Below are 21910 nucleotides of genomic sequence, written 5' to 3' on the forward strand. Positions count from 1 at the left end.
AAGACTTAGTCTTATCACCCTTTTTATGAAGCAGTACAGTTTTGTTCCTCTTTCCACTCTTTGGAACTTGGGCAAATCTAAAACTCAAGTTAAAGAGGTAAGATAAAGCTCTTAACCCGCTGGAACATTTCCTTAAGATGCGATGATATACCATCATGTCCTATGGCTTTGTTGACATCAAGTTTACTCGATTCCTCATATACCTCCTGCTCACTCACCATCAGTGGCCCCTCCATCCTTTCCACCACTCTCAAGTTCTGCATGATGTTACTTTCATGAGGATAATATACCTTTATGAACTGCTCATTTAACATCTCTACTATATCCTCCTCAGTGGTTATCATTCTACCATTCTCTTCAGCTATTATCATCTTTCTATAATCGTTCTTTCTTCTACTGGACATGCATCAAAAAATTCCTTAGAATTCCTTTTGGTCTCATTAGCTAGCTAATTGTTGCTCATTCTGCAATTTTGCTATCCTTATCAAGTGAGTTTCTCTCTCTCTCTCTCTCTTGCCTGTTCTTTGTACTCCTCATACAACTGACAATTAACTACCACTCATCTTATGCTGCCTCCATAATTCCTTCTTCCAAATTGCATGCTTCACCTCTTCATTTATCCTTTTCACACTTGCCTTATTTGACCTCTTGACCTTTGGGATGCATTCAGACATTGCTTCTGCCAGACTGTTCCTGAACAGGTACTACGCAGCATTGATCTCCTCTCCTTCCAATGCTTCATTCCATGATATATCTGTAAACTGTCTCCTAAGCTTGTCATAATCACCAGCCTTATAGTTTCACATCTATCCCTTTCTCAGAGAAGCCCTCATGACTTGCCATCACTCAGCTAATCACCTCATGGTCACTATTGCCAACTGGAGGGAGATTTAACACCTGTTTACAATAACATCTCATAAACTCAAGAAATTTATTCTTTTTGTCCCCAGATGCTGTCTTTTCATTCCAGTTTATATTACCATAATTAAAATCCCTATAATGATCACCATTTTCTTAGTAGCTAGACCAGTTTGCCTATACTTTTCCTTCTCACTGCCACCCACATTACCAGGTCCAAAGCAACACCCAACTATATATTTCATTCTGTTCACCTCATACCATACTGTTCACTCCTTTCACCTTAGATGGAGACAACTCCTCTTCTGCTATCAGTGGCGCTTCCCCTCCCTTCTATCTTGCCTATCCTCATGAAAAACATCATATCCATCCATCTCTATTCCCGTCAGAATATCCTCCTCATCTAAGCATGTGTTACTTATTCCAACAAGTTTTTTGTCAAATGTACTCTATTAATGATACAGTTTTACTTGCTTTATATCGAATATTCTGGCATTTGTAAACATACATAATTTCTAGGTGTATAACAAGCCTCCCCAACCCCACTCCTCAGATATGAATCCTTCATACCCCCCCCCCCCTTTGGCCATTCATCTCTCATCACTGGTCTTACTCCTCACACCTGTTTGTTTCCCCGACATCCCTTATTGTTCCTAATCCTTTCCTGTACACACATACATCCTCTTGTATCCATCATCCACTCTTCTCATGCAGTGTCTCCCTGACCTCTCCTGTTTCCTTGCTTGTCTTATGTTCCTCTGTTTTGTTCTTTTCATTTATGCCACTCATCTCTGCATTCACAGGTTCCAAACTTACTTATCTGCTGTTCCATGTCACCTCTACCACCTCTTGCTTCCTGAGATCTTCAATTCATTTCAGTCATCACAGTCTCTTGCAGCAAGAGTTTATCCAGCTGACTCGTGCAAATCTATCTGAATATTGTCCATCTCTTTTATACAGCTCCTTCCATCCCTCAAATTTATACTAAGCATTCACAAAATGAATTCTCTTCACACATCTCAGCTAGCATCCCATTTATAATCATCATTCGCCAGCTCATCTCATCACTATCATACCTGGGCAACATGATGCCTACCTCACTGTTATCTTTTACTCTCCTCAGCAACCTCCTGACATCCATCCTTACATTCTCTTTGTTGCTATCCAGAACATTTGTGCCGTGCCTACTACCACTACCAACTCTTTTGCTGCTGCTTCCTCATATCTAGAGCCTCAGTCACTGCTCAATTTATGACTGGAAAGCAAATCCTATATGACACCTCTTTCACACTGCCATCTTTTATTCCACCCTTCCTCTCCCTTCCACACATATTTATTATTCTCCTCGTTTCACTCTGCAGTTGCCTTATTTTCACCAACTATGCTTTCATATCCTGAATTATTTTCGTGTTGCTCTTCATTATCTCTACCCGGTCATTTGTACTTTCATCCTCAATAAGTCACGCTTGTTATCTTACAGTCTGTTGGTTTAACTTTTGCATACACTTTCTTTCTGCTACTTTCAGTTACCTCATTTATACTCTCTTTTTTCTTTCACTATTGTTTAAACTCGAAATTTCACTCCAGTACTTTCAGTTTCACGGCTTTCAGCATTAACTTCCACTACTTCATTTTCTCCCTTCTGACAAGTCTCGCATTTCTGGCTTGTAAAACATCCATGGTATACACACACACACACTCTTCACTGTCATAATTCATTTTCTCTTGACAATGAATACATAGTGCGTGTGTGCACACAAACGCACTATATTTCACAAAATCTCCCATGTGAACCCCTCTGCAGTTGCCATTGTTCTCGTTCACATCAGTGCCCATGAATTACACTATTTATCTATTGATTTATTATGCAAGGTATAAATATATCAAAAAAAAAAAAAAACACTCAACCACACAGTCATACATCATACACAAGAATATTACAAACAGTATCAAAATTATCATCAATTTAATATTAAAACAATGATTTGTTAGCAAAGCTAATTCAGTTGGTGAGCTTGTGAATACAAGCTCACCAACTGAATTTCCTGATTTGTCAGTCTTGCCTCATGATAAGAAGGATGGAGCATGCCTCTAATACAAAAAAAAAAAAAAAAAAAAAAAAAAAGGGAGGGGGGAACATTCATCCTAGTGTCGCACAACAGCAGAGAGAATACAGTCCTCCACTATGCTAGGGTGCTGTGCGAGCATTTGCTTGCAAACCCAAAATTTGAATGATAAAAGCACCATAAAATAGACACCACTTTTTTTTTTTTTTTTTTTTTTTTTAAATATTAAACTAAAGTTTTACTATAACACAGTAGTTGTTTCCATAAGTTTTAATAATGAATGATCACCATGTAACCATGAAGGAAAGGAACCTCTTTTGATTAAGTTCATATGACTAAAAAATGATATGTTAATTGATATTATGAAACTAGAAAATTATTACATGTTATAATGAAATCTGAAATTATGATCTAAATGAACTTTAATAAGATAATACAGTTGAGGGAAATGGAATACAGTGAAATATGCATTTTCAGATATTTGAGAAACTGTAATAGCAGTTTACAAAAATAGGAAAAGTAAGAACTGAATTAGGGAAGAAAGAGGAAGGGGAGAAAATCCATGAAAGAGGAAAACTGAAAACCCATTTAGAAAAGAACAAAAGAAATAAGTAAATATTAACCTTAAATGATTTTGAAACTAGTTTTTAAATGTGTTTGATTGGATGGAAGTGCATCTGGGGAGATCACAGGACATCAAGAATAAATTGAACTACTTTTATCAGTAAATGATTACTTCTGCCTAACTGATACCCATCAAATTGCCAGAAGTAGTAGTAACCAGTAAAAATTTATTAAAAACTATTAATGCAGGTAATATTTTGAAATACTGATAGTGATGAGTTCTGAAATACTTGATGTAAGTTTCACTCATGAATAGTTATAAATCTAGCATACATTAGTACCAATTATGGGCTGACAGTTAGATATCAGAAACCCATGTTAAGAAACCAGACATGAACTTTCAGGACCAATAAAATTCTCCCACGTCTAGATATTCATAGACATCTATGTCCATGGTGAGATGGGATTCAAACTCACAGTCTGTCAGGCTGACAAATTAAGTGAGAAGTAATTATTATTGTCTTGAGTACTGTTTTAAGTTTTATTTTTGTTAGGTATATCTGTCTGAGATTTGTTTAAAATCTGTTATGCAGCTTTGGGTGGATGAGTGAGTAATGATGCAAGTCCACAACGTAACTTGTTGATATCTTTCATTTCATTGTGTAACACACTTTTAAATTGCGAGTAAAATATGCAATCTTAGATTTTCCATTTCATAATTCTTTAGGATTGGGTCAATTTATTCAGCCTTCAAATCTATGAAATGGATTTAGAATTAGTTGAATTTTATCCAGTAAACTGCTGTGCTTATATCTTAAACCATTGTAATTGTTTACTGACTAATTGAGTGAGTGAATAAAACATGAGTACTCATTTATTTTATAGCTACTGCTTTCTACCGTTTGTTGCCTGAAATAATTCTATTGCGAGAAGTCGAAGGCGAGCAGGCACATCGATTAGTGAAGTGCTTTGCAGATGGAGTTATGAAAATAGAGAAGACACCAGATGGTAAGAAATTTGCAGTTGTGTTAAAGAACAAGTTGGAATTGAGAAATTATAAAATTAAAAATTTAGTGATTGCTGAAATTATCTTGCTTTTAAGTAAGTTGAATCTCATATAACCTGTTCTTTAATTATTATTATTATTATTGACACCTCCAAGGAGTCCGAAGACTCATCACAGGAGGACACCTATTATACAATCGTTTCCATCACTACATAGAACCTCTACTACCAATCATCGCCATCCACCGCCCACCACCACCACTAGTATTTTTTGTCTGTAAATTACATGTGTTCTGAAGGGCTGATTTTGTCTGTATGTGGGATGAAAAACCCGAGTTTCCGGGAGGAAAAACCCTGCTGCCTCCGTATGAGATTGGCTAACTCACCTTCGATTGAAAAAGTCCACATAAAGATTCCTCCTGTCACGATGAGAATCGAACTTAGGCCTATTCCAATCAAAGGGCGCAATGTACCATCATTCTTCCAATTGCGCTAAGGAGGCACTAATGGGTTATTAAGTTAACTGCCTCCTGAAACAAAGATAGTAAATTGATTACCATGACCAGATAACTGAGAGATCAGTTATTTGGTCCCAGACAAGAAGCAGCAATACTAACAGGATGTGGTGGGTTAGTGGACAACTCCAGTAACTCTATGGAATGCCACAGAAGTCCAATGATGGTACTGCATCAAGGCAAGCGTAGGCCACCCTAAGCCTAAACTTAACCTATATGCTCCTTACATCTCTCCCAAGCTCATCAAGGAAGACTGCGGTTTATCAGATAAGTGTCGATGTGTTGACAGTAAAAAGAAAATACAATTGAAAACTGATGCCAAGGAACAAGAGGAAAAGACTCATGCCGGCTTGAACGCTGCCCGGTCAAACAATCGAGCAATCAGGGTCGGACTGAAAAATTAGCTACTGAAAACAAAGACAAAAAAATCAAACTCAAGATGGAATATCAGTAGGTACATGGAATGTCCGTACACTATGGGCAACTGGAAAATTTTAGTTGCTTCAAGAAGAAATGAAGAAATATAGATGTTGCATCTTGGCTATTTCAGAAATGAGATGTACGCTGTCGAGAGAAACAAATGGTGGAAGAGTTCTCTGGTCAGGAAATGAAAGTAAGCATGAAGCAGGTGTAGGTTTTCTGTTAAAGTAACAAGGCCTGTCAGGCAATGATATGATACAAACCAGTTAATGAAAGAATAATGGTTGCAAAATTCAGGGCCCAACCATTTACTATCATGACCATTGAAGTATATGCGTCCACTGCGGAGAGTGCAGATGAAGACATTAAGAGTTTTTACAGAGATCTACAACTAGAAATTGATTAGGTGCCAAAGCAGGATATACTCATTATTGGAGGAGACTGGAATGCAAAGATTGGTAGAAATATCACAGGATGGGAAAAGGTTATAGGAAAATTTGGATATGGAGAAAGAAATGAACATGGAGAGATGCTTCTGGAATTGCCACTGATGATTTGCAATACCAAATTCCAACAAAACGAATGTTGTAAATGGACATGGTGCTCCTTCGATGGCAGGCACAGGAATATGATAGACTTGCTATTAATAGGCCAGAAATGGAGAGCATCAGTTAAACATGCAGATCATTCCAAAGAGCTGATATTGATTCGGACCACAGCTTAGTGATTGCAAATATAAAATAAAACTGAAACAGAAGTACAAAGGAAAGTTCCAAAAAGCTAGAGACATCTCAAGACTAAATGAAGACAGGCTAAGAACAGCATATCAGAACATACTGGAAACTAAGCTTAAGACCACAAGTGAAAAACAAAATATAAATACAAGAGCAGAATGACTGACTACAGTACTAAAAAAAGTGGTAGAGGAAGTAATTCCTGAAAAAGAAAAGATCAACAAGAAATGGATAACTCGGGAAAACCTGAAATTGGTACAAGAGAAAAGAGAACTGAAATTTAAAAGAGAAAATTCAGAGACAGCAGATGAGTTATACTGTCAAAAATGCAATGAAGTAAGGAAAGCAGCAAGATCTGATAAAGCCAAATGGCTGACGGACCAGTACAAAGAACATTGAACAGTACTATGGAGAACACAAAACTAGAGAGGTCTGTAAACTTATAAGAAATGTCAATAGGAAGTGGCAAACAAGATCAGTAGCAGTCAAAGATGAAAATGATAAAGTATTGATGGACAAGACCGAAATCATACACAGATCGACAAGATATTGCAGTGAACTATATAAAAATCAACTAAATAATATTGCAACATGAAATAGACTTCGACAATGTTATCGACGATTTCGCAAACAGAAAAGCAAGAAAGATAACTTTATAGAATGTTGGAATTAAAGTTTTACTTCGAAAATAAATGTAGAGTTTTTAATTTATTTCCCTATACATCGTTTTGACTTTTTGAAATTTTTTTTAAAAACCGATGTAGGAATTACCAACATTTCTGAAAAACTGTGCCATTTATAATATAATAAATCTAAAAGAATGTTTTGAATACATATGGAAATATAATTAATTAAATTGGAAGTAAACGATTTAAAAGTGTATCATCATTGAACAAAGTTTTAATTTTTATTAAACAAATAAATAATATGATATAATTATGTTACTACGTACATTTAATGAGATGGTTGAGCTTCTCAGCCCTTGCAGAGTTGCTGGATATCTGGCTCCAATATTGGTCAACTTCAGTCGAAGATCGACCGAAACACACACTAAGATGATTTTGGTATTTTGTTTTTATATGAAGGAGCGATGAAAATCCTTTCTCATAAAGATAGGTTGTAGAAAACTGCATGACGATTTTCAGTGCTTCTTCAGATAATTCAGGAAATTCACTTCTCACAGAAGGCGAGATCCAAAATCGACCCAATCCAAGATCATGAAATTGCATTTTAAGTCCACTGTCACTTCAAAGCCCAATTAAATTAACTGTTCTTTTTTGATAACGAAAGGTTGTTCTCGTGGATGCAAGCGTGAAATGGATCGTGAACCCACAGAAATTTCTTATAAAAGTTATTCGGAAAATATGTTTCGAAATTCCGTTTCAGATTTTTGAGATGGTCACAAACCATTTCCAGAAATTCAGAATCAACAAAAATATCATTTTCCACTAAAAAGGATTCCAATGTTGGAAAAGGGGCAAATTATCTGTCTTTTACATAATTAATCCATAAAACCTGTTTTTTCTCGAATACATTTATTATGTCATAGGCATCAAGAACAGTTAAAGAATTTCCCTGAAGGGAGAGATTTAGTTCATTTAATTTCGAAAAGATGCTGAAAGATAGGATACTGTTGATAACCATGCTTCGTCAACAAGGAGTGATGCAAAATCAGAATTATGTTCATTTACAAATAATAAAACTTTGTGCCTTAATTGAAATGATCTTGTTAGTACTTTGCCCCTGGAAAGCCAGCGAATTTCAGAATAAATCAAAAGTTGTATATATTCAACTGCCCATTTCATCACAGAGTACTGAAAATAACCTGTTATTTAATGGTCGAGCTTTAATAAAATTAACTACCTTTACAGCGTTGTATAGCACAGTTTTGAATTCTGGTGGCATTCCTTTGGAGGCTAACGCTTCCTATGTATGAAACAATGTACCAATTCGTATCCGGAGCTACTTCCTTGGCCATAGAAACAACCCCACTTTACCTGCCTGTAAGGGCATGAGCTCCATCCGACCAGAAACCTATGGGTTTTTCCCATTGGATCTCTTTGTGTATTATATAATTATTGAGAGTGAAATATTTCTTCTCCAGTTGTTTAGGATGGTAAAGTTCTACAAAACAGAATATCATCATGAATGTTGTTATCATGTGCATATCTTACGTAGCATATTAACTGTGCATCATTTGTAACATCAGTAGTCTCGTCTATTTGTAACGCATGACAAGGGCTCTTCTTTAACTCTTTCGATTAACTGAGATTCTACGTCACCTGCCATATCATTAATTCTGCGATCAGCAGTATCATTTGAAAGAGGAATCAAATCAACATCTTTTAGTAACTTTTTGCCAAACATCGTTTTTACCACATCTTTTATAGCTGGAAGTAGCAAATTTTCCCCGAGGTTTCCCCGTTTTCGCTATGCGCAAACTTAAGAGATAGGATGCTTCCAGTACCTTGCTATTAATAGAACCCATGGCCGAAACTATATCTTTCCCATGATTTAATGTCCCTAAGTGTTGCTGAAAAAATTCAATTGGCTTATTTTTTACATCACAATGTTTAGTTTCTAAATGTCGTCGGAGTTTTGCAGGTTTCATGCACTCGTTCGACAACACTTCATAACACAAAACACATTGAGATTTCTGAGATGAAAAGCCAAACGGCTATTTTTTTCTGGCGAGGTTGATAAGTGAAGGGGATAAAAATCCCTTATTGTTTTCTAGGGTTAGCATCACCTACCAAGCTGTTTGGCTTTTCATCTTAGTTATAATATGTTATAATATAATATAGTGACACACCTTTCTGGCAATTGTATAGCGAAAGTGTGTAAATTCTTTTCACTTAAACTCTGATATTCTAGGTCTAGCTACTCACTGATGAGACCTCAAAAAAGGTTGAAACTGGTCTGGGTAGTGACCTCTCCTCATAATGTAAAACAGTACTACATCTCCTAGGAGCTGTGTGTTTTTACATTATGAGAAAATATCAAGAATAGTGAGGGAACTTGCTCCACTTTCCAACGAGTTGCCTTGGTGTGGCACTACCAAGTGGTCACTTACACTTGGATCTGCCGACAATTCGGCGGCATGAAACGTTCAGATCGTAGTTTTTGATCTTAGTTTCGCTTACTGGTTGAAAAACAATAAGGGATTTTTATCCCCTTAACATTGAGATTTCTGTTCACTTTCATCTCCACACCAAGTAAACCCGAATTCCAAATATGAACTGTTATATTTCCTGTTGTAGTTTTTCTTTGAACTGCTTGTTTCTTCTACTTTAATAGTATCAGATTTACTCGCCATTACAACACGTGTATCACAATTAGGGTTAGCATCACCTGTTTCATTTGCTCTTCTTTGAAGTCGTAGTTCTAAGCTACTTTTCCATTATTAAAAAACGTTTCTGAAAAATATATAAATATATAAATACTGGGGTTAACTCAGGACACAGTTCATTCACGTCTCGCTTAGCACTTCTGAAGATATACTGAGCCTTGGTTGAAGGAGGGAAACCTTCAATAATAAAAATCAATAAACAACATGCAATTGGTTGAAATGTGGATAACACATTTTCATTTCAAATTTGACAAAACAGCAAGGGAAGACAGAAGCAATAAAACTATATTGTTGTTCACTTCACCCCCTCTATTATTCTTCATTTTGCTGCTAAATTTGTAGCGGCAGAATGACGAATAATAAAAGAGGGGTGAAGTGAACAACAATATAGTTTTATTGCTTCCGCCTTTCAACATTCTGATGCTATTTATTGTTGTTTTTTTAAAAGTCTCCACATGATTTCAATAATTTTTACTTACTTATTCAATTTTAATTTTTTTGTTTGGATAATTAAAATATATATATTTATTTAATTAAGTCTGCCTATGGACCACCTGTCCCATCGTCGTGGACCACAGGTTGAGAAACACTGGTGTGGACAACAAATTGATCTGCCTGTTGAAAGATATAAACAGCCAAGCACAAGCAACAATCAGAATAGCAGGTGTACTGGGAGATTAGTTTGCCACTAGTCAAGGCACAAGACAAGGGGACCCAATATTACCAATCATCTTCGTCACGCATCTGGAAAGAACATTAGATAAATTAAAAGAAGAAGATGGAGGCATTTCAGTAAATGGCATGAGAATAAACTACCTCTGCTTTGCAGGTGACTTTGTCCTGATTGAAGAAGACGCAGCAAGGCTGGAACGGACATTGCAAACACTATATGCAGAAGAAAAAAGATGCGGATTAAATGTTAATTTTGAAAAATCTAACATAATGATATTCGGACAACAGGAGTTATTGAACAAAATTACCATAGACAAATTTCATCTGGAAAATGTGGAACACTTCACATATCTTGGATGCCACATGATGCATGACTTGGACCCAAAAAAAGAGGTAAAAAATTAGAATAGCTAGAGCAACAACTATCTTAAAAGCCATGGACAAAATATGGAAGAGCCAAGATATAAAGATACACACTAAACAGCGTATTGTAGAAACCTGCAGCGTGCTCTGTGGATGTGAGGCCTGAGTACTCCTGAGAGAACCTGAAACGAAGATATTAGCATTTGAGAGGAAGTGCTGTAGAAAGATCTTGAGAATAAGCTGGATCCAGAAAGTGAACAATGAGGAAATTTATAGATGAATACAACCAAAAGAAAGCCTGACCCAGAAAATAATCAAAAGGAAACTGTCTATTTGGCCATATATGTAGAATGAATGATGAGAGGATATTAGAAATGCTGCTGTATGGGATGATTGAAGGAAAGAACAAAAGAGGAAGACCAAACAGTGAATGGGACCATGACATTGTCAAATGGTGCAGAAACTCTGTACACAAACTTGAGTCATCTTGCACAAAATAGAATGCAGTGGAAGAATCATATCAAGATGTCATCAGACACTTATAGGCGTTGAACTCATGGTTGTTGTTGTTGTTGATTGGTCCGTTGAAATTTGATTTCCTTCAAGTTGATTTACCAGCCAGAATGAAATAAATCTGGTGGTGGGATAGCCACCACAGACTACAGACCAGCACTAGGAAAGTAATTTCCTCCATTCCAGAAGGTAGGGTTATATTGCTAATACTCAGTCATCAGTGCCTCATTTGTTTACTTTAGGCTGCACCACATGGAGGTGGGGGTTACATTTTTTTGGAATGAGGCTTTATGTTGCACATTACCAGCTCATTAGCGATATCCTAAATAACATTACATCAGATTCTTTTAAATGAAGCATTAAAAGAAAGGGAAAATCATCAGGAGAAGATAAAATCCCAAATAGAACTCATAAAATATGCAGGAAATAAATTTCACCACAATTTCTTACTTTAATAAACAAAATGTATAACATGAGAAGATTTAACAACTGGAACCATATTATTGCAATTCCCATATTTAAAAAAGAAAGTAAGGATAACTGTGACTACTACAGAGGAATAAGTTTTTAAAACACAAGTTATACGATGTATGCCCAAATACTGAAGAACGGAATAGCTTTAGAAAAGGAAGATTCTTCATAGATCCTATATTCATCCTCAAACTACTATTTGAGAAAGATGTTTGGAAGGAGGAAGAAGATTATTGACCTGTATAAGCAGGTGGCTGAGGGATATTGTTAGAATCCAGTCATCAAGTCTTATTACCTATGACTTGAGGCTCTACCAATATTAAAATTGAGCCATCCGACTAAAGAAGGAAAAGAGAATAAAAGGATGGAACGGGACTGAAAAAAAGGCTGTAAAATGGAAAGGGGTGGGACAGAAGGCTAAATTAATAGCCTTCTGCCCTCCCACTTTTTTGGAGGAAGCAAGAAAGCAATCACGATGTAGAGAAGTTGGCATTATGGAAAGATATGGCTGAAGGGAAAGTCAGCCAGTCTCAAATGGCATTATAATTATTTTGGAGTTCTTATATTTTATTCCATCCCAGATCACTGCGTCATTGTAATATTTTTATCTTATTATGTATTCTCTATATTACATATATTTTTAACATACATACATGTAGTGCTCTCTTTCTATATCTATCCTAACCTTATCTTATTTTCTATCAATTCAAATATATATATCGCTCCACCTCTAATTTCTTTCTATCTTCGGTGATTCTATATTCTTTGCACCTGAGAGCAAAGGAAATTTATATAGATTTTTGACTGCGCCACCTTGCCTCAATATGGTATGCAAAATATGATACCTCCGGTAGACCTCAATCATGCAATATTAATTACTTCTTAGAACATTCACAGTCGTGGTCTCTTTACCTTATTATTTCACTCTAATGATTTCCCACTTATAGGCTCGAATTATTTTAGATCAATGCATTGCAATAAATAAGATCAGGCGACACTCTAAGAAAATTCAACAAGCATATTTAATGATCACTAATTAAAGAAATGTACAATACAAAGAAAACAGCAGGAGAACTATCCTCTGTTAATCTCAGTTCAAAATTCATGCAACTACCTATATATCTCTGACAACAATTTTCTTTAGTTATTCGAATAATTTATATTTACTTTCCTCAACTTAATTCTCAATATTTACTTCTATTTGTATCAATATAACAACATGACATATATATAGCAATCAATCTTTATCAATAAAACACAAGGTATTTTCCCTACATATCTCAGCCAGTTTGTAATACTTTCCTCAGCTTAAATTTCAATATCTAGTTTAAGTGAATCTCTATCTTTATCAAGAATTATATAACAATCCATCATATCAACAATAGGACAAAACTGAGATTAGGAGTGTCAGATTACCTCCTAATCTCAATTAGCTTCTCAGGAATTAGCTATACTCATATATACATGCATTATCAATTTCAATCTTAAGGGACATATCAGTTATTCTCTGGCTATGACTATCCTATCTTATGAATCTTATCAGTTTGTTAAAACATCTTTCTTACACCACATAATCTTATGATATACAATATCAGACTCACATGAACAGTCCTCCTCTTTGATGCACCCTTTTCTTCTATTTTTGTCACGGCGTCCTATGTTCCCTTTTCCTTTCCAGGTTTTGGATTTTCTACCTCTGGATCCTCGGAAAACCGGCAGCTTCATCGGGTCGGCAAGTGGGATACGAGGAACGATTCTCTGGCGTTGAACACTCGGTCGAAGGGTTACGATTGTCGGGCATTCACGGGCTCGGCTGAGCAGTATAGCGTTTGGACAGTTTCATTTCTCCTTACGTATTCGCCTCTGGACATCCACGCTCCTTGACTCGAACAGCTTACGGTTGATCGACCTCTGATCTCCTTCCCCGGACCTCCCTGCGTCTGGACAGAACCTCCCTTTGTTCCTTTCTTTAGATGTCAATGCTAGTTGTCGATCCTTTTATTCTCCAAAACTTGCCTTATATCCTTCTCAGTTTCCAAACCTTGGGTTCAGTTTTGGAACCCCCTTTCAATATCACATGATAGTGTGTTCTGGAACTTTCACCGACTTCGTCTTTCATGTTCCTAATCTGTTTTTGTCGGCCCGCAGAAGTCACGTTTGGTTCCTGCCATCCCTTTTTGCACTGACCTTGAAGGCCACCTGTGACTGAACATGTAAATAAGAATCAAACGGCCTCCCGACTGCATGGCCTTGGCGTTATCAATTCTACGTGTTTTGTTTTTGTAAAGAGTAAGCTAATCCCCGTTGTGCTGTACATATTCTGTATACAATACTAAATAATACTATAAGAGACATATTTACAAGTTTTCTGGGTTTTACCTTCCTGTAAGAGGTCGATGCATTAACCGGATGAAAATTCATGCTGCATCGAACTTTTACAGCATTGCTACTGACTGAAAGGTAATGAAATTTATACATGCGGAAATTGACTTTACCCCACATACTGGTTTTTGTACAGTACAAAGTCATGTATAATTATACAAAAGTTATACTGTACAGTATGAAGTTATGCAGTGGCCAGAGATAGAACCAGGTGGCAAAGATTTATTCACAAGGGACTCAACCTGTAACCTGATGAATGAGGAAGAAGCAGAAAGTTATTCAAATTTATAGTGATATGCATGTTTAAATTGCATCTAAATAATGGTGTCATTTAAGAAGATACTGTACATAAAGGTCAACTCATCAGACTTTTCAGATGTCAGCTTATGGAAGAACTAAAACTCCCTGTTTGCTGTGTGTATTTATTGCCTCAGTTTATTTGTGTGGTTCTAAAGACAGAACTTTAGATGCCTTGCAGAGATAAAATAATTTAATAGGTAGTAGGAAAATGTTTGTTGAACTGCATGTTGTGTATAGTGTCAGTTATTAGAATACACACACACACACAAGTTGTGTTAACATTGTCAAGTTATGCATTCAGTGCTGTTATGAGAAATTGTACATATGTAAATAAGTTAATAACCTAGTTATTATTATATGGGCACCTCCATGGAGTCTGAAGACTCATTGTGGGAGACCCAATCTATCTGTCCACACAATCTATCATACCTCTCCTTGAACCCATTAACAGACTCACAACTGACTCTGGCAACCCATTCCACTCATTCACAACTCTTCAAGAAAAAAATCTAGTCCTCACACCCCTACTAACCACATCTTTATTCAACTTCCAGGGATGATGCCTTGTTCTGGTCCCTCTAGCCAAGTGCTGAAATGTTTCCCCTGCATCTATCCCATAAAATCCTTTAAGCAACTTAAATGTTTCTATCATATCCCCTCTTTTTCTCCTCTCAACCAACTCTCATAGGGAATATTCCACAGGCCACTTATCATCTTGCCTGTGAATCCTCTTCACTGTTTCTTCATCCCCAAGAAACCCAGAGGACCAGACTTCAGCAGAGTAATCCAGATGTAGATGTCTCAAGGTCTTATAAAGAGGAATAACGATTTCCTTATCTCTACTTGTTAATGTGCTCTTCAATAGCCAAGTAATCTTCTGGACTACCTTAGCAATATGTCCTCTAAACTTGAACTCTGTCTACCCCCCCCCTTAAATCTCTAGCTTCATCTCTTTCCTGCAGTACAGTGCTATCAGTGTGATACATGGCTCGCAATCCATTTATTCCAAATGCATTTCTAAATGTATAAATGACTTTACATTTCTTGACATTAAATTGACAGCCATTAACTTTTGCCCATACTGACTGCCTGTTTAAATCATCCTACAAGCTCTCTCAACATTCACCTTGATTAACTATTGCTCTATCTAATTCACATCATCATCAGCAAACAAGTGAATATTTCCTTTCAGGTTATTTCCTATATCATCATCATAATCATCATCAAATTCCTGATATATAAGTTATTAATGATGAAAACCTACATCATTAATAACTTCCTATCTACAATTTTCCACCAAATCAGTCTGTTAACTGACAAGACTCCAACATTATCAGATCTTATATTTCTATCTTCTAAGGCACTTTTTACTGTATCAATCCACCTATATCTTGGTCTTCCTCTGGGTAGAGTTAAATACTTGTTTTGCTAATCTTTCCTCTCCCATTCTGTTTAAGTAACCAAACCACCTGAGATTAGCTCTGCTAACGCATTCCTGAAAATGTCAAGTTCTTTCCTAATATCCTTGTTTTTAATATGATATTGCCATTGATGCCATCTGTTCATGCCTGTAATCTTTCTCAGGACTCTCATATCTGCTGTCTCTAGTCTTTGGTCAAGTGATCCATAAGTCAAAATTGGCTTGAATACTGTCTTGTACAGCTAATTTAGTGTTTTGGATAAGTTCTCTCTTATTCCATATGAATTTATTCAATTGACTTCCTACCATACCAGCTTTGTTAATTCTGTTGTCTATTTCTATATTTAATTTACCATCTACACTAAAAATCGTGCTTAAGTAGCTGAAATGTTTTACTTGTTCTGTAGGTTCTCCATTTCACAATGCAGTTGATATTTTCAATGCTTCTGCCTATTTTCATTGTCTTTGTCTTTATAATGCTGACCTTAATACCATATCTATTACAACAGTTATTCAATTTAGTCAGGGAATCTTTCAGACTTGTAGCCGAGTTATTTAGAAGTATAACATCATTGCATAATGCAAAGAGCTGAGGTGAACATCTTCGATTTTGATATCAGGTTTAATACCACTTCATAATGTGATCGATATAGATAATGAATAACAGAGTGGATGATGTACATCCTTGTCTGACACAAGATTTAACATTAAATCATCTTCCTGTACTTCTTTCAGTTCTAACTGCTGATTTACAACTCAAATAGGGACTAAGTATTGCTCGATATAATGCCCCATTGACACCAACTGTAGCATTTCGAATAGCTTCTCTCTTGGCACCTTGTTATATGCCTTGCCCAGATCTACAAAACTTAAATACAGATCTTTGTTATATTCCCATGATTTCTCAACTATGTCGTAAAGTGAAAATCTGACCTTGACAGCCTGTATTTGTCCTGAATCCATCTTGTTCTTCACCAAGCTTCTCTTCCACAATTCTCTTCTTGACTGTTTCTCAAGTATACTTGCATATATCTTACCAGGAACACTCAGTAGAGTGTTAGATCCTGAATGGACGATTTTTAGAAATTATTCATTGAGAATCTAACATAAGAATTTGGCTAACTCAGATAATACCTGGTTGACAGCACACTGTTCTGAATTTATGTTGCAAAGGAATTTGTATAATAACATGTGAATCGTACTAAAAAAATCTTGTAGTTGAAAGTTAAACTGAAGGATTATAGGATTAGTGAAAATTTAATAAGGAAATTGTAGTATAATCTTGTCCCATTAAGCTGTCTTAAACTTAATAAGTCGCCAAAGAAGTTAAGAGTACGAGTGCAAAGGTCGAGTTACATACGCACGTATCGGCCGTAATGCCGCCAGCTACAACGTATGAGGAAGATGACGTAAGCGGAATTCCCAAGAATACAACACCTAAACAGCAGCTAAGACTTGAGGATCACCTTAAGGGCATGAAAACGAAGGGTCGTATGGGAAAGAAGGGACGAAATATAAGCGGAATGCGTGCGATAATTCGGGGCTTTTTTTCTGGTTGTTCCTGACCTCGCCTCGAGGATTCCTGATTAGCGAACGGAGTAGGGACGAGTGAGAGAGAGAGAGAGAGAGAGAGATGTCCCACTCGAGCAGGAGCAGAGAATGCGCTGTATCGAGGCAGTGAGAATTTTGAGTCCAGGAAGAATGTAAAACGGACGGCGTAGTCGTAAGCCCATTGCAGAAGCTACCAACAGAAGGAGGATCCAAAATACACGCTGCCGTGGGTAACGTAAAGACCTTTGTTGTTTGTTTAAATGAGACAGAATTTAATGTTAGATCTTATTAAGTGGACATTTCATAGTGGACTATAATAAGGATTTGAATTTTGAGATAGAGTAATTCTGCTAAACAAAGGAATGTCATTTTCACTCCTGAATGACTAATTCATTCAGGAGTGAAATTTTAGCTGCATGTGACTGAGATTATATGTGAATTTGATATTTTGTAGATGATTTATATCATAATAGTAACGGGTTGAGAAATGTATTTTAATGTAGCAAGAATTAAGAGTTTGATATAGAATAACATAGTTGTTTGTTTTAATGTTGCATAGGGTATGAGTAATTGCCAAGTTGATCTATGAGTGTTTTCTTAAATTACTATTGAGTAACTAACTTAGTAAGAGATTTTGTAAAGCTTAATATCCCATTTCAATTATAGTTGTAAAGTGAATTTGTTCCAATAAACATGTTTTATTGTATATGCCTGTTTCGTGCTTTATTCAAGAATTCAAATTACCACTTGCAAAAAGAACCATAGCGGGAGGGAATTTAATGAGAGTGTTTGAGTACTAGATTTATTGGTCACGACTGCAATTAGAACCAGTATCTATTTAGTGCATATTAGAATGAATGTCAGTTAACCTAGGAATATTTCCCTGAATTTTGAATAAGCTCATATTATAGGTCTCTGGCTGGCGCAGCAATAAAAAATAAATTTGCTAGTGTCCGAAAAGGAAGCATTCCTAGGTAGATCTGAGTAGGGCATCATTAAGGAAGTAAGTTAGTATATTAAATAACAATAGCGAAAGAAAATGAAGCTATGCATTTTTGGAAAATATGGAGACGACTACCGTGTTTGAATAAAAACTTTAGTTTAATATTGTTAAAATTTTACAATTCGACGTTTCGCCCTTTATGTCAAGGTCATCTTCTGGAGCATACAAATATACACAAGAAACAAGCTATACTACAATCATACTGGTTCGTTAAAGACACTGACTAAGCGCTACCATAATTGTTGGCCTGACCTCTGGTGAAAAAAAAAACAACTAGTAGCCGATAACAACACATATAAAATGGTAAATTATAACCCAACAAAAAGGATAAAGGACAAAACAGAAAAACTACTAAAGTCCGTCACTTCTTGGCCACCAGACACAGTTAAAAAACTCAAACCCCACTATGCCCGCCTCCCCAGAATATATGGGGTTCCGAAAATACACAAACAAAATGTGCCCCTTCGACCAATAGTGGAAGGAATAGACAGTCCCAATTACCACCTAGCCAAGAAATTAGCGGCAACACTCAAGGAGTTGGTAGGTCATTCCCCCTCCTACATAAAAAAACACACAACACTTTATAAACATAATCAAAAACATAACACTCGACAAAGATGACTTATTAGTCAGTTTTGACGTTTCTGCCCTTTTCACTAATGTCCCCATCAATGACACAATTTTCCTACTACAGAACAAATTTCCGCCCAACATTACGGCCCTCTTTGCCCACGTACTAAAGTCCGGTTACTTCGTGTGGCAAAACAAATTCTACCTACAAAAGGAAGGTACAGCCATGGGCTCACCATTATCCCCCCCCAATCGCGAACTTCTACATGGAAACCTTTGAGCAAAGGGCTCTTGATTCCGCCACGCTTCGACCGACAATCTGGCTCAGATACGTTGACGACGTGTTTGTGATCTGGCCGCATGGGCGACAAACGCTAAACACATTCCTCAGCCACCTAAACAAACAACACGAACGCATACAATTTACCATCGAAATCGAAAACCAAAATTCGCTCCCATTCCTAGACACACTGGTTACACGTCTTCCTTCACTGTCTACCGAAAACTGACACACACGGGCCAATACATACATGCGAATTCATACCACCACCCAGCACAAAAATATAGAGTCATAAACACCCTTAAAAACAGAGCCACAACTATTTGCTCTAACCAGCAAGCCCCAAACAAGAACTAAAAATCAATAGTGACACATTCATAAACAATGCCTATAACAAAAATACTGTCAATAAAATACTCTATAAAACCACAACAAAAACGAATCTAGATTACAGTAAAACCATAGCCATCCCATACCTTAAAGGGTTATCAGAAAAAATCTACAGAATCCTACAACATTATAACCTCAATGCCACCTTTAAACCACCCACTAAACTTAAAACCATATTCAGCTCCTCTAAGGATCCTCTCCTCCCATTAGCACATCCTGGAGTCTATTGCATCTACTGCACCTGTAAGTTACCGTACATTGGTGAAACAGGACGGACAATCCCTATACGCAAGAAAGAACACATTAGACACATTAAATATAACCATTATGGTGAAGCAGGCCTCTCAGACCATGCACTTAACACCTTACACCAAATCAACTGGAAAAGCACCTGCTCCTTACACCGCACAAAAACATGGTACGAAAGAAAATTTAAAGAATCCTGCGAAATCCTGATAAACCACCCAAATATCAACAATAAAGATGGTATGAAAATTCCAAGGATCTGGATGGCACACATTCAGCCAACCTAATATGAAAGATTCAACATAAGTCAGGACTCTAGCCAATCCGCTAGTATTAGAAACCTTTCCACTCCAACTGGCTGGAATGATGTTAATATATGTATATAGTAGACAACACAAATAATAGGACTCTAGCGTTGATGTATAATTTTTTTTTTTTTTTTTTTTTCACCAGAGGTCAGGCCAACAATTATGGTAGCGGTTAGTTAGTGTCTTTAACGAACCAGTATGATTGTAGTATAGCTTGTTTCTTGTGTATATTTGTATGCTCCAGAAGATGACCTTGACATAAAGGGCGAAATGTCGAATTGTAAAATTTTAGTAATATTAAACTAAAGTTTTTATTCAAACACAGTGGTTGTCTTCATAATTTCCAAAAATGCATTCGGATCACCGTGCAAGTCTAAAAGAAAGGAAAAATGAAGCTATAACAAGAGAAATACCTCTGTAATTCTCACATTCAGTTTATGTACAAATTAAATAGCAATGGTCCCAGCACTGAACCTTGCGGCACACCACTAGTCATCTGTTTTTCGCTTTGATTCTGCCCCTCAATATACCACTTTTTGATATCTGTAGAGCAGCCACCCTCTTATCCGCTTAACCAGTGTCATATCCACCCCTATTTATTCTAATTTGCATATCAGTATTTCATGTGGTATTCTGTCAGGTTTGTGCAAAATCCAGCACAATCATCGTATAGCCATTTCCTTTATCCACCTCAGCTGTTACTCTATTATAAAAAGTTGGTAAATGACTAAGGCATGACCAACCCTTCGCACAGCTATGTTGACCCTCATACAGTGTGATATTTTTATCTACTCATTCTTGAATTCTGTTTTTTTACCCATTTTTCTAGTACTTTTAATGCCTGAGATACTGATTAGTCTATAATTTGCTACTGCAGTCTTTGGACCCTTATACAAGGAATTATTTTGCCCTCTTGGAATGCTACCAGAACTGAGACTTAAAGACCCTTGTCAAAGGCATTGCCAGTTCCCCTGCACATTCTCGCAAAAACCCTAGCTGATATCCCATCTAATCCCATAGCAGTATGTACATGGAGATTCTGCAATATCCTAAGAATCTCCAATTCATCCACATCTGTTTCCACATTAGTGTCTATCACAGGATGATATACCCTTGCAAAGTGGTCACCCAGTAACTTAACTCTTTTATCTGTTTCTGTTCCCTCATGACTATCATCACTCATGAAGGTTAATCTTTCATAGTCATTCTTCCTCTTACTTGCCACATAACGAAAGAACTCTGGGATTTGTTTTGGCCTGTTGAGCTAGATTCTTCTCATCATTTAATTTTGCCTTCCTTGCTGGTCACCTTCCTTGCCTGAGCATTGTACTGTTCATTACTTTGCAGGTCACTTTTCTCTTTGTATATCCTCCTCAATGATATTACTCATCCATCTAACTCCTTCCCGATTAACCCTCCTTTCCCTAGATTGTATTAAGTGTATATCCTAGATATACAGTTAATACTGCTTCCTCTAGATGACCCTTAACCTATATCCCATCCACCTTACCCTGCAGTGTTTTATGCTATGGTACATATTTAAGCTTCTTCCTAAGCATGTCATAATCACTTGCCTCGTAGTTCTACAAATACCCCTTCTTGATAGAATATTTCTCATATTTTGCAATCTCCCAAGTCAAGACAGAATGGTCATCCAATTGGTGAAATTGCCTCCAATTTCACTAATTGGAGGCAATGTTGTCACCTTGGTTATGGGTAGCTCTTCTGATCCTATGACCAGCTCCAATACTCTCTCACCTCTAGTTAAACCGTGTGCGTGTGTGTGTTACAAAAAGATGTCAATTAAATTCTTATGTTAAAGACTGTCTTTCCTGAACTTTCCTCATACATTAATGCCACTAATTAGAATTTCCCTACTAAAGGAATAAAATTCCTTATTATAACCAAGATGTGAACTCTGTGTTCCTTC

General features: G+C 36.6%; 1 protein-coding gene across 2 annotated transcripts in view; it reads left to right on the plus strand.

The window, feature by feature from the left end:
• Polr1C (RNA polymerase I and III subunit C) overlaps positions 1-21910 on the plus strand; it is a 184313-nt gene that overhangs the window by 141541 nt on the left and 20862 nt on the right. For both annotated transcript variants that reach the window (XM_090400401.1, XM_090400402.1), the window contains exon 9: positions 4374-4496. In XM_090400401.1, coding sequence (XP_090256527.1) covers positions 4374-4496 — 123 coding nt within the window. The remainder of the gene's footprint in view (positions 1-4373; positions 4497-21910) is intronic.

The sequence above is a fragment of the Typopeltis vanoorti genome, chromosome 11 (genome assembly GCF_054136105.1).
Source record: "Typopeltis vanoorti isolate ZY-2024b chromosome 11, IOZ_Tvanoo_1.0, whole genome shotgun sequence".
NCBI lineage: Eukaryota > Metazoa > Arthropoda > Arachnida > Uropygi > Thelyphonidae > Typopeltis > Typopeltis vanoorti.